Source organism: Stegodyphus dumicola, chromosome 3 (genome assembly GCF_044657685.1).
Source record: "Stegodyphus dumicola isolate Sdum_Otavi_A_Nest chromosome 3, ASM4465768v1".
NCBI classification, from domain to species: domain Eukaryota; kingdom Metazoa; phylum Arthropoda; class Arachnida; order Araneae; family Eresidae; genus Stegodyphus; species Stegodyphus dumicola.
This window is the reverse complement of record NC_140770.1, coordinates 126,477,684-126,490,064: the sequence shown is the minus strand read 5'-3', so window position 1 is coordinate 126,490,064 and position 12,381 is coordinate 126,477,684. Positions and strand designations below refer to the sequence as shown.

The 12,381-nt window shown below is 32.0% G+C and overlaps 2 protein-coding genes across 2 annotated transcripts in view; one reads left to right on the top strand and one right to left on the bottom strand.

Annotated features, from left to right (window-relative positions):
- LOC118204459 (uncharacterized) overlaps positions 1-7,519 on the top strand; it is a 54,199-nt gene extending 46,680 nt beyond the window's left edge. The window contains exons 4-5 of the mRNA XM_035376777.2: positions 558-700; positions 7,336-7,519. Of these exons, the coding sequence (XP_035232668.1) occupies positions 558-700; positions 7,336-7,398 (206 nt within the window). The 3' untranslated portion in view covers positions 7,399-7,519. The remainder of the gene's footprint in view (positions 1-557; positions 701-7,335) is intronic.
- A 3,570-nt stretch (positions 7,520-11,089) lies between these two features.
- LOC118192790 (protein-L-histidine N-pros-methyltransferase) overlaps positions 11,090-12,381 on the bottom strand; it is a 500,898-nt gene continuing 499,606 nt past the window's right edge. The window contains exon 5 of the mRNA XM_085812441.1: positions 11,090-11,357. Within this exon, the coding sequence (XP_085668567.1) occupies positions 11,090-11,357 (268 nt within the window). The remainder of the gene's footprint in view (positions 11,358-12,381) is intronic.

Here is a 12,381-nt window from a genome sequence, read left to right as displayed (position 1 = left end):
AAATTGCAACTTCCAGTTCTCTGTTTTGACATATGCCTCAGCAGATCAACATTATCTATCTCTGAAAAGAACTCAACATTTCATACCTATCTTTGGTAGAGCAAGTGATCATGAAATATCCACTAATGTTAAGTTGTTAGAAAGAGAGAACAGGAAAATGTCGCGCAGTTCGTCTATTAAATAAGAGGGGAGATATCTTCGTTACTTATGAATAAGGGCACGGAATTTTGTATCCATCTAATAAAAACGTGGATGAAGAGGATGCGTGATCTCTTCGTAAAAGAAAAATAAAGAACTAAATTTAAAAAAAAATCTGATATTTTCATACATTTTATAACATTACATATGTAATCAATTTCATGCAAATAATTGCTTGTTATTCTTTGTCTAACTTAATGAATCATTAATTAATGTCTTTTATTAAGTAAAATTTGTTGATTTTTATTAAATAAATTAACGAAATTATTTCCAGTTTCACTAACTATGATCATATTTGAAATAAATTTTATTTAATTAGAAAAATGATTTAGTCATTAATTAACACTTTTTATTTTTAGAGGCACAGCGAAGCACGAAAATGGTAAAAGAAATGAGGTATGCCCTTTTAAATTTAAGTCTGGCTTTATTTCCGAAATCGTGTAAAAGCATGAGTCTAGAGGAAGAATTTGAAGAACATGTGTTTGAAGCACTTTGTGAGCAGGTACACACAATTTTTGACGTAGAATTTTGCGTTAAAAAAACTTGTGAAATTTTCATATCAAAATATGAAATGTCGAATACATCGACATTTAAATTATGTCACTTTAGAGGTAAGAATGTTATCTAAGTAAGTTGTATATTATTTTAAACTCATCGAAATAATAACATAATTCGTCACCTTGGCTTCATCTTAAATACTTCTCCAACATCTGCTTGCCATCCCAAACAGAAGTGGTGAGTATAGAAGCAAACCTTCAGGTCCTGAAATTATATCTTTTAATAGAAATAATAGGTAAGTATCCCTGTTCGTGGGTGATGAGATCCTGCATCCAAATTTTTGTCTCCAAATCACTCATGTGAAAGGAAACAATGAGATATTTAATCATTCTTGCTAACTGTAATGAAGAACTAATTTATACATTTCAAAATCACGGTTACAAAATACAGATTACAAATGGCCAAATAAAACATATATCCAGACGTTATTGTCAACTAAATTAGGAGTAAAAGTTAGAGTTACCATTATATTCACCAGATTTAGCTTTATTTATAACACGACGCAAAGAACTAATAATCTCATAAACATATTAAGTATTATAGGTATATCTAATGAAGAACCAAAATTAGCTTTCTCTAAATAATACTCATATTTAACGCCATCTAATTTCATGAGAGTTGGCTTCTCCGTTTTTTGATGACATGAGAGGATCCACAACTGTAAACGCAGCTGCTGTGAAGCTTTTGATGAAGCTCTTTCAGTAGCCAACTCTCATAGATTTCTTATCTTTTTCAATTCTGTTACAATCGCTGTTTCTTTTCTTTTCTTTTTCTGCTAAATCTCTTATTTTCGAGCTGGTGATAAAAAAAGTAGTGAAGCTGCATGCCTTATGAACTAATGACAGCACTGAATGGAATTTAATATTTAAATATGATTTTCATAAACATATCTTTAACATACAAACTTTACTTTGAAATAAGTAAAATTTATTAATAAATTTTACTTATTAATTAAAAATTTATTACTTTGAAATAAGTCTAATTCGAGACTACAGGATAGCCAAGGGAAAAACCCTAAAAAGGAGTTCTTGAAGGAAACATCTGATTGCTGCCCTTACAGTTTCTTTGTCTTCTGGGAGCACTCACTGCTTTCGGGTAAACATGCTAACTGTAGCTAATATTTTTAAATAAAATTCTTTAATAAAAGAAAACTCCGCAACTTAAGCAGTGTTTTCGTGGAGAACTTTCCGAGACTATGGTTATCAACTTGCTAAACGCTGTAAAATGTTTGGAGGCACGCCAAGAAAGCTGAAAACCCACTAAATCTCATACTATAACTATCAAAATAACAACACTGATTCAGATTAATTTCTCATGTTAATTGTCTTAAAATTAATGTAATTTCTCATGTTAATTAACTTAAAAATTAATGATTAAGAAATTCAATTTTAGGTAAACCTGAACAGTAATAAGCTATGAAAAAGTAGACAAATGCAACGGTCTCACTAATTACACAAAAAAATGCTTACAAGATTTTTTAAATTAAGTAAGTTCCTTTTTGGGCGTATTTATTAACGTAAGTAATATGTAAATACAAAATTTAGCAAAAAGTTTTAATTTCATTGTTATATTTTAATTTTATTAACCCATATAAGGAATTCTTCAACTACATATGCACTTCTAAAAGACATACAACTCATAAAAGTTTTCGAATGACCGTTCTATAGAAAAATGGCTTATACTTACATAAATAGGAGAGAAAATGTTTCCTCAAATTGACTTTAATATTAAATGAAACTATTCGATATAATTTTCTTATGTTTTAAAAAAAATGGAAGTCAGACACTTGAAAATAATGAAGCAAATTATCACATAAAATTCTTTGATAATCACTGAGTTACTGCTGTATAGAATTCAGCAGGTGATCTGTTACCCAGATATTATTTATATTCGAGTTAAAATCCCTGACGAAACACTTTAATGAGGGTTGTGATCACAATTCGGTTTACAAATATTATGAATGCATACGTAAAGTGCTATTTCATGTGAATGCCAACTTTGCTAAAAGAAATGATAGATCAAATACACTGACTACCAATAAATATTTGGACACCTATGCAAAATGACGATATCTGCGGTCCTAAGGTACGTCACGGACTCCGCCGGTATATATCGTGTAGGAAACAGCATCGGCTTTAGTCGCATGCAAGATGCCTCGCAGTTCGGAGCTCTCTGATTTCGAGAAAGGTATAATTATCGGGTATCACAAATGTGGCAGATCCTTAAGGGACATATCTAGCGATCTGAAGTACCCAAAATCGACAGTGGCATATGTGATTAAGAAGTGGAAGGTGAGCGGTGATTGTCGGAATGTGCCCCGAGTCGGCAGACCAACGAAACTGGGAGATAGAGACCGACGAGTGTTGTCCAGAGAAATTCGGAAGAACCGCACCCAAACGATGGTCCTCATACACAAGGAGTTTCAACATGCATCCGGGAGTATTGTTTCAATGAATACCATCCGTATGGAAGAACATCTGCTTGGATTTCATGGTCGTGCTGCTGCCCATAAGCCTTTGATCACAAAGTCCAACCGCGCTGCTCGGTTAATGTGGTGGAAAGCACATCGAAATTGGACCGTAGATCAGTGGAAACGGGTTCTTTGGAGTGACGGATCAAGGTTCACCCTTTACCGTTCGGATGGCAGGGTCTGGGTCTGGCGTCTACCTGGAGAACGTCTCCCGCCAGAACGCATTGTGCCAACAGTCAAGTTCGGCGGAGGTGGAATTATGGTCTGGGGGTGTTTCTCTGGTATGGGCTGGGACCCATGGTCCCCATTCATAGTAAGCTCAACTCTGATGCCTACTGCACTATTTTAGATGACAATGTGCTTCCTACGTTGTGGCAGTTTTACGGGTTGGACCCCTGTTACTTTCAGGACGACAATGCCAGTTGTCATGTTTCGACGTTAACCAAGACTTGGTATGGTGCCAATGGAGTTCATCAAATGGACTGGCCTACCCAGAGTCCAGACCTGAACCCTATCGAGAACCTCTGGGACGAGTTGCATCGCCGAATTCAGGGGTGCACTACCCGTGCAAAATCGGTGAAGAAACTTCTATGTCTTCTCCAAGCCGAATGGAAGAAAATACCACTAGCTGTCATACAAAGACTTCTGGAAAGTATGCCCCGGAGGGTCCACGCTGTAATTACCTCTCGTGGAGGCTCTACCAAGTATTGATTTTGAATAAAGTTAGTTTTTCTTTTCTATCACAGGTGTCCAAATACTTATTGGTAGTCAGTGTATGACCAACGTTTGACGATGGCCTCAGGTCAAACTGGAATGACAGGATGAAATCCTTTAAAGATATATATGAACATTACGTCTTCTTAAAAGAAAAAAAGCGATTGCTGCCATGATCTAGCATGAAAATGTAAAAACTTACATAATATAATGCTTCTAAAACTTTTGGGTTAATTGATTGATTCGATAATTTATTATTTTTAGAATTTTGTTTTTGTTGTTAGTTAAATGATCAGTTGGAAAATAGTCATATTTACTTAATAAGGATTAATTCATTTTAATTTAATCACAAATTATTAACTCAGGGTAATGTTAGAAACATTATATACGAATTATGTTAAGAAAAGTTTACATTTTTCTAACATGATTTTTGAATTCTGACGGAACTTCATCCCTGATGAAATCAATGAAAATTGTGAGGAATTCTTTCAAACGTCAGGAATATAATCTGGGGCGAACTATTAGTGTTTTGCAATTTTAGACTCAGGCAGTGATGTGCTTCAGTTTTAAATGAAAATTAGTCATCCGATCACGTCATTAAAAAACTGTCTTCAAACTGTGTTTTGCAGAATTTTCGGATGATTACTTTAAAGATTCTGCATCTCAAAGTTAAAATTTGGAAGAAATTTTTAATATAATGTGGACCGCAAAACTAATCATATAAAATAATTATTTAAATATTTTATTATTTCTGTTATTATTACTAACTAAAATACTATGAAAGAGTTTTTTTATGACAAATCTCTAATGGAATAATGATTTTCTCTTCATTTCCCCCATGAAACGCTGATATATTTTCGATACTTTTTTTTTTAACATTTGCGTTTCTAAGAATGGTAGGAGTTTTTCAAAACAATAAAAAGTAATTTTAAGGGTTCTGGAAAACATTTGTTTTAGGGATTTCCTAAATCGATAAAATTCGAAGACCACTCGTTTCAAACGTTTCGATGTTAATAAAAACCACCGATTGTCACAAGAACTGAAGTATTTATCACCTCTTAGAAATAACCGTTAATCGTGTATTGAGTACATCAATTAAAAACACATCTGAACTGACACTACTGATGGTCATATCTCTCATTCCCATCCTATAGATTAAAACCGACAGCTTAAGGTTTTTAAAAACCTAATGTATTAAACATAGTTTTTAATAGCGCAGTTCTGAGAAAATAAGCATGATATCCAATAAAGACATTTCGTGGTAAATAATATAGTAAAATAGTTTGTAGACAGCAAAAGCATAAAAATAAAAAAATGCAACAGAAATGTTTGAATAATAATTGCATATCCATTTAATAGCAAATTGCGGTACAAAAGTTTGTCACACATATTCAACAAATGTATCACATAACGTTTGTTTGGATAGACAACTAAAATTAAAAATTTATTTAATATGATGGAATTTTGAAACATATTTTAGAAATATCTAGAATATGTTATTTTAATAAATATAATGTTATAAATACAATAATAATACAGTATCCGAGTTACTGAATTTAACAATATAATTTAAGCATTCATCAGATTTGACAAACTCATTTACAAAGCAAATAATATGTTTTCAAAAATAATGATTATTGCAAAACTTTTACTGCAAAACTACTTTGCTCCTAAAACTACTTAAAAAATATCAGCCTTTAATTACACTTTTTTACACTTTGGTGCAAAGTACTTTTATTTTTTAATTTTCATTTATTTTTAGCATCTTTAAAAGATAGGATATTTCTCACTAAAATGTTACACATTTACTTTCAGATAGATATTCATTGCAGAAATTTCTCGATCACAGGTAATTAAGAAATGACTACTGATATATCACATATTAATAGTTCTCATACAATTACATTATGCGTCAACAGAAACAGTGGATGATTCACTAGTTATTGCATAGTCATTCGAAAAGGATAAAAATATCCACGAGTCGTTCTGTAGTGTCTAATACATTAAATGAAGATAGCAATAAACCGGCTTTCTCATAGAAGAAAATCATCAAATTTTAACCGAATGTCTCATTTTATTGAGAAACGTTTTTAAAGTTAATTTGCTTCGTAAAATATGTAATAGATTGGCAGAATGTACGTAAAAGATGCACAAAAATATGTAAAAGGAATTTTTAAGAGTTTTATAGTTTATTTTTTTTAGTTAGTTTTTGAAACGAATAAGATGGTTATAAATGAGAAAATGCAACCATGAACATCACTAATTTAGGCAAAATATAGCCAAAATGTGTACTAAACTGTTAACTATTAAATATCCAAAAATGGTTCGCTTTATACTTATGCCAAACTGTTGCTACGCAAGCGCTCATGAATACATTCAAATATCAACTCAGGATTAGAAATATAAAGTGTAAATATTATTGATTGGATGTGTCTTGCTTGAATGGCTGTAAAAAGTTGTGTCTTGTGGTTTATAAGTATTTTTTTAATACTTTTAGATCTAAGATACATACTTTGAAGAGTTGTCGGTTATAGGTTCATAATTTTAGATCTGAGATACATACTTTAAAGATTTGTAATCAGAAAAGAATAATAACTCTATGAAAAAATGTATGCTAAAGTTATTGAATAAAACGATAGATTTTTGAAATCTGGAGAAACAAAGGTAAGTTTTGAGGTTAATCGTAATAACGATCAAGGGGAAATTTGCCTCTCGCCTGCGCCAGCATCCGGAGGGTAGGGGAGAGCGAAGAGGTCTACTGGGTAGCCAAAGAAGATTTAAACCTTCCACAGAAAAGGTAAAATCCTTTACTGTTTTAAGCCCCTTATGCGCTTTCATTTCAATAATATGCCAGACGTATTTTGCATAATACATAAAATCTCCTAATATTAAGAGGGATTTGGGATCTTAGCACCTATCATCAACTAACAATTTAATTTAGCAGACTTTTTAAGAGAATCGAAATCTACTGCGTAACAAATGCAGAAGTTATTAAACTCTACCACAGTAAAAATAAGACTTCAGACGCTATTTAGCACTTATTAAATATGAAATATTTCTGTAATAATCAGGTAGCCTGTATGAATATTTAATTACAGGCATTCATGAGCGAAGACGTTTTACATCATTAACGATATAATTATTGTAAGAGCGGCTTTAAGAAAAGAAATTACGTATCATTAATGTATATTTTTTATACGAACATGATTTTAAAATATTTATTCTTTTATCTGTAATATTCTAGTTCAAAGTAAGTGTAGAGATTAAAAAAATAGCGAACACTGTTTTTTTTTTTTTTTTTAAATCTGTTATAAGTCGCATGTATCGGCAACTTTCAAAATGAAGAGTGCATCATTTAACCAATAAAATGCCTGATCTAAATCTCCTTCGCACAGATAGGGCAGTCTTGTCCACCTCAGGAGCTGGAAGCCGGATTCTACGAAAACAGACGTGGCTAAGCTTGAAACTTGTTCTTCAAACTTCTTTCCTGTTATGTGAATTTTTTCTGAAGGTTGATGATTCTTTGATCCTGTAGAATAGAAAATATGTAATGAATATAAAATCAATAAAAAATTTCGATACTCATTTTCTGGTTGTAATGATATAAAATAACTTTTGGAAATAACAAAAGAAATAAACACATACGAGAGAAGAACCTAAAAATAACTTTAAAGTTATTTTATTAATGGAACTACTTGAAGTATAGTAGAATTTAACATCTAAAACATATTATTGTTTGCTTACTAAATGCATTAACATGGCAATCAAATCCTCTTATTGTTCACCATTATACAGTAAATCATCCTTCCCCCCTCCACCCCCTCCATGGGTGCTGTCCATGGAGGTAAGAAAGGTCTAACTTCCTACTTCCATGGTGGTGTCACCTGTATAGTGTCCAAGACTCTTTCCAACGACAGGCGCTATCTTGCACTCCTTGCCACGATGAATTTCGTGCGTTTGCTCCGATTTCAGAGACTTGATCTGATGTTACCGTCAATCAGGTGCGATAAGTCACAACAATCACCATACTTCCCCTTTTCGTAATTTTTATTTGACTATGACTTATTTAAAATTTTCTGTTATATAGATGAAAAACTTGAATTTCGAATTACATGTTAATGGATAGAATAACATTTTGAGTACAGTTGTGGAATGTAGAACATGTTGAATAACCGATATTACAAAGCACTACTTATTAAGTAACATCATTTTCAACACTTTCGGCCATGGCTCTATAAAGGGAACCAAAAATGTTTGATATGCAGCAGCTCGGCAGTGGTCGAAAATGATAAAGTATTGCACATACATAAAAACGCATTCTATGCAACAACACTCCATACGTAAATTACCGTAAATACTGTTATGTGTAACAAATTAAGAAAATATCTGATCAGGTCCTTGGGCATACCAACTGCAAGTAAGTTTTGCCAAGTACAGTTTGTATAGCACAAATAGCATTACTTTATGTAAAAAAAAAAAAAAAAAAAAAAAAAAAAAAAAAAAACATTATACGAGTCCGAATATATTAAACACAAGTGATGCAATATGTATAAAATACAATGAATGCTATAAAAATAGAATTATAAGCATAGTATTAGGTAGTAATTATTTTTTGTTGTTTAGGTAACTCTCATTTGATACTATTCAAAAAATGCAGTGATATGTAGATTACAATTATTACTTGAGTGCTCTTTCATTGAAAGCCAGTAATACTATAAACATTTAAATATTATCTCATAAAATACATACAGAACCAAATATATTTAAAGAGCTTTAAGTTATACGCATATAACCCTATCACGTTAACTACTTTCGTTTTGTTTGGCTTGGTTTATTTTTATTTTTATTTTTTTATTAAACCAAAACACGTTAGGGCTATCTGCCTAAGGGAAGAGGCGCTTTCATGAAGAACTTTCTGAGAAAAACTAGCTCGTCTCCACATTACATTTTGGGAAAACTACGAAAATGCCCATGCAGCCATCCTGTTCACATGGAATCGAACCCAGGTCAAACTACCAGTGCTCAGCGACTTTACCGATCGGCCGGTGGCTGGTCTTATTAACTACTTAGAATATGAGCCTTCTGAGCTATAAGTACTCTACATACCAGAAATATAATACCAATAGTGCACAGGAAAGCAACATGTTCAAGGCCCACAATTCAGTTTGCTAAAATATTTAGTTATATTTTTAGGTACTGAAGCAAATTCTTCAGCAATCTTAATTTGTTTTATTACTAAGGTTTTCTTTCTTCTTTTATATTATTCGAGAACCAGTAATTGACGACATGCATTTGAATTTGACACATAAAGTACACGGCACATAAATACTGTTGTGACACATAAATCACATAAAGTACACGACACATAAATACTGTGTGTACTTTTATACTAAAATATGTACGTAGCCTTATTGCATTAAATACTCTTAAAATAAACGTCAATGACACAATATCTAGAGTACAATAAATACATAGTATAATGATAACGCATTACTGATTACATCTTTAGAATCTAACCACTCGGAATTTTATGCAATTTCTGTTTTGATCTACTATTAAATTTTTCATACATAATAAATAGTGACAGGAATTCGCCTGAACAAAGGCACAAGACAATTACTAAAATTTTTACCTGAAACAGGTACTAAAGAAGCGACCCGACAAAAATAGGACTCTAGTAACATAAATAATTGGATTCTAAACATTAAGTATAAGTTAGTACAGCTTTAAATACCAGAAACAAAGTTAAGTACAAAATAAATACCTTAATCTGAATTTTATCTATTTCAACATTTAAATATTACTACACATTACATCCTTTGAAATTCTTGTAAAATTCATTTTTGCAGTTTGATCAAGCAAAAATGAATAACTTTGGAAGTAGCTAAATCTTTAATGGCAAGTTTTGTAACGAAGTTTGGGAGACATTTGGTGAAACTATAAATTATTGGCAGAGATTTTCATAATTAAGACTTATATTCTACATAGTAAACAATATTTGAGGCAGATTTATTTCAACTTCAAATATTTGAATTATTATTTTCCCAGTGAAAATATCTCGAAAGAAACCGCGAAATTTGTGTTACCTAAAGAAAACTTCAGTGACGTTATAGCGGAACGAGTATCTGGATTTTCGTTTCTTTACTCAAGTGAGCTAACCTGCTCTTCAGACCCACCAGCGGCCGTTCGGTCCGGGGTTGGAATCCAGGCGACCGGGATGGATGCAGGCGACCGGGATGGACTCCTTTTGTCTCTTCAATGTCAAAAAGGCCCACCAGCGGCCGAGCGGTAAAGTCGCTGAACACTGGTAGTTCGGTCCGAGGTTCTAATCCCGAACTGCTGCATGGGCGTTTTCGTGGGTTTCCCCATGTGTAACGCGGATACGAGCCAATTTCCCTCGAAACGTCTTCCATACCTCCCCTTACGCAGATAGCCCTCGAGTGCTTTGCCATAATTAAACAAACCAATAACATATTCTTCTATACATCTTGCTTATTTCCCAGCGCACTATGTTGTTGCTATTTGGTAAAATGTAAGATCTTTCAGTTAGAATGAATTAATTCAGATATTTAAAATCAATGTACTACCACGGCCTGAACTAAAATACTTTTAACTTAAACTTGGAAGTGTGTTGCCATTCAGTAAGCGTAAGTTATGTAATTATCAAATTTAATTTCTCTGTTATTGATTAACAAATTGAGCGATTTAAAAGCAATAAATGAAGTTAAGAATAATTTTTCTATTTTTTAATCTGATTAATTTAAATAATAATTAGTTTAAATCATTAAATATGTAATTTAAAGTATTAATTATTTTTATGAAATTAAAGTAGTTGGATTCGTTAAAACATTATATATATATATTTTATAAGAACTATTTTAGGTGGCGGATATAACAAGTAGCTAGTTACAATAAATATAAAAAATTAAAATATAGCTGACACAAATTACTATTAATGTCGGTTGCAATTTAACAGCTATTGAGATAAATGATATAATATGGAAAGCTTGAAAACGCTCCATTAGCAAATAAACAATTCATTCCGCTATATACAGTTCCTACTGCTTTATATAAAACAGATGTCAGTACCGTTTCCTTAATCCCATTCGAGTTCAAAGTGACCGACAATCAGACGACGTATTTTACTGTTTAGTGGCAGACTCTTTCCTGAAACCTCAGCGTTTGGCTTTCAGCGCCCATTAGCCACTTTTTTCTTTTCTTACCTGATTCAACGTACTGATTGAGTGGAAGAACTACAGCTAGAATAAGTAGTCCCGTATCGGGGTTCAATTTGTTCCTAATTTGCTGAAGCAGCGTTATCGGACGGTCGCAGCGATCCAAGAGATTGAGGCAGCTGATGACATCGAAATATCGGGGCCCTTCCTCCAGGTTGTGCCACTTGTCCACGTCCAGTACACTGTCATGGATCAATAGAGTTAGAAGAAATGTGAGACGTTTGATAACGGGTGAACTGTATTACAAAGACATACATTTTGGGTATATGGCCTCATTATAATTCATAATAATAAAAAATATATATTTGAAGTGTCTTAATACAAAAAATACAATAATTTACTGTAATCAAGATGATAATATAGGGAGTTACAGACACTTTTGATTAATTATATCACTGGTTCAAAATTTTTAATATAATATACCTAAAAAAATTTTCTGTAAGCCAAAGTTAATTTTTAAAATTTTCAGATCTAATACTAAAAATTTCTACAGTTAAGTAGTATTTGAACTTAACAGTTGGCATGAATTTCTTAAGTAACCTTTTTAAAATATTTTCTGTGACATACTAATATTTATAAATAATTTATTATTCATATTTATAACTAACTGCATTATTAAAAATGTCTCTAACATTGGGAAAAATCAACATTTATATTTTCAAATAATAATGAAATAACTACAGTGTCGCCACGTTTAAAAAAATTGACTACTAATCTATTTTCCATTAGAAAGTATCAAAACATTGTGATTTATATCCTTTTTAAATGTTTCATTTTATAACCTTGATTAACCTTGATCCTTTTATAACTTTCATATGCACTATTACAATTTCATTAACAAATTAAATATTTTACATCAAGTGAATTAGCAAAAGCTGTTATTATTCTTTCATTCCTACTAGCATGTACAGGAGTTCAGAAACATTATACAGTAAGTACAGATATGTTTACAGCAATCTATAGACTCCTCCAAAAGTTGAACTAACCAATGCCAGTTAAAGTTGTTGGTTCTTTCAGGTACTCAAGCAATACTGATAAAAAGTGGTCCTGTAAGCTCCAGATATTAGGCACTTATTATATCGTTATTTATTATTACTGTTTTTTAAATTCATAAACTGAAAGAAACATATCACCATGGATGAATATCTAATATCTATCATGGTGCTTTGTATTAAATTCGACAACAGCAAAAGGGTTAATGGTAAT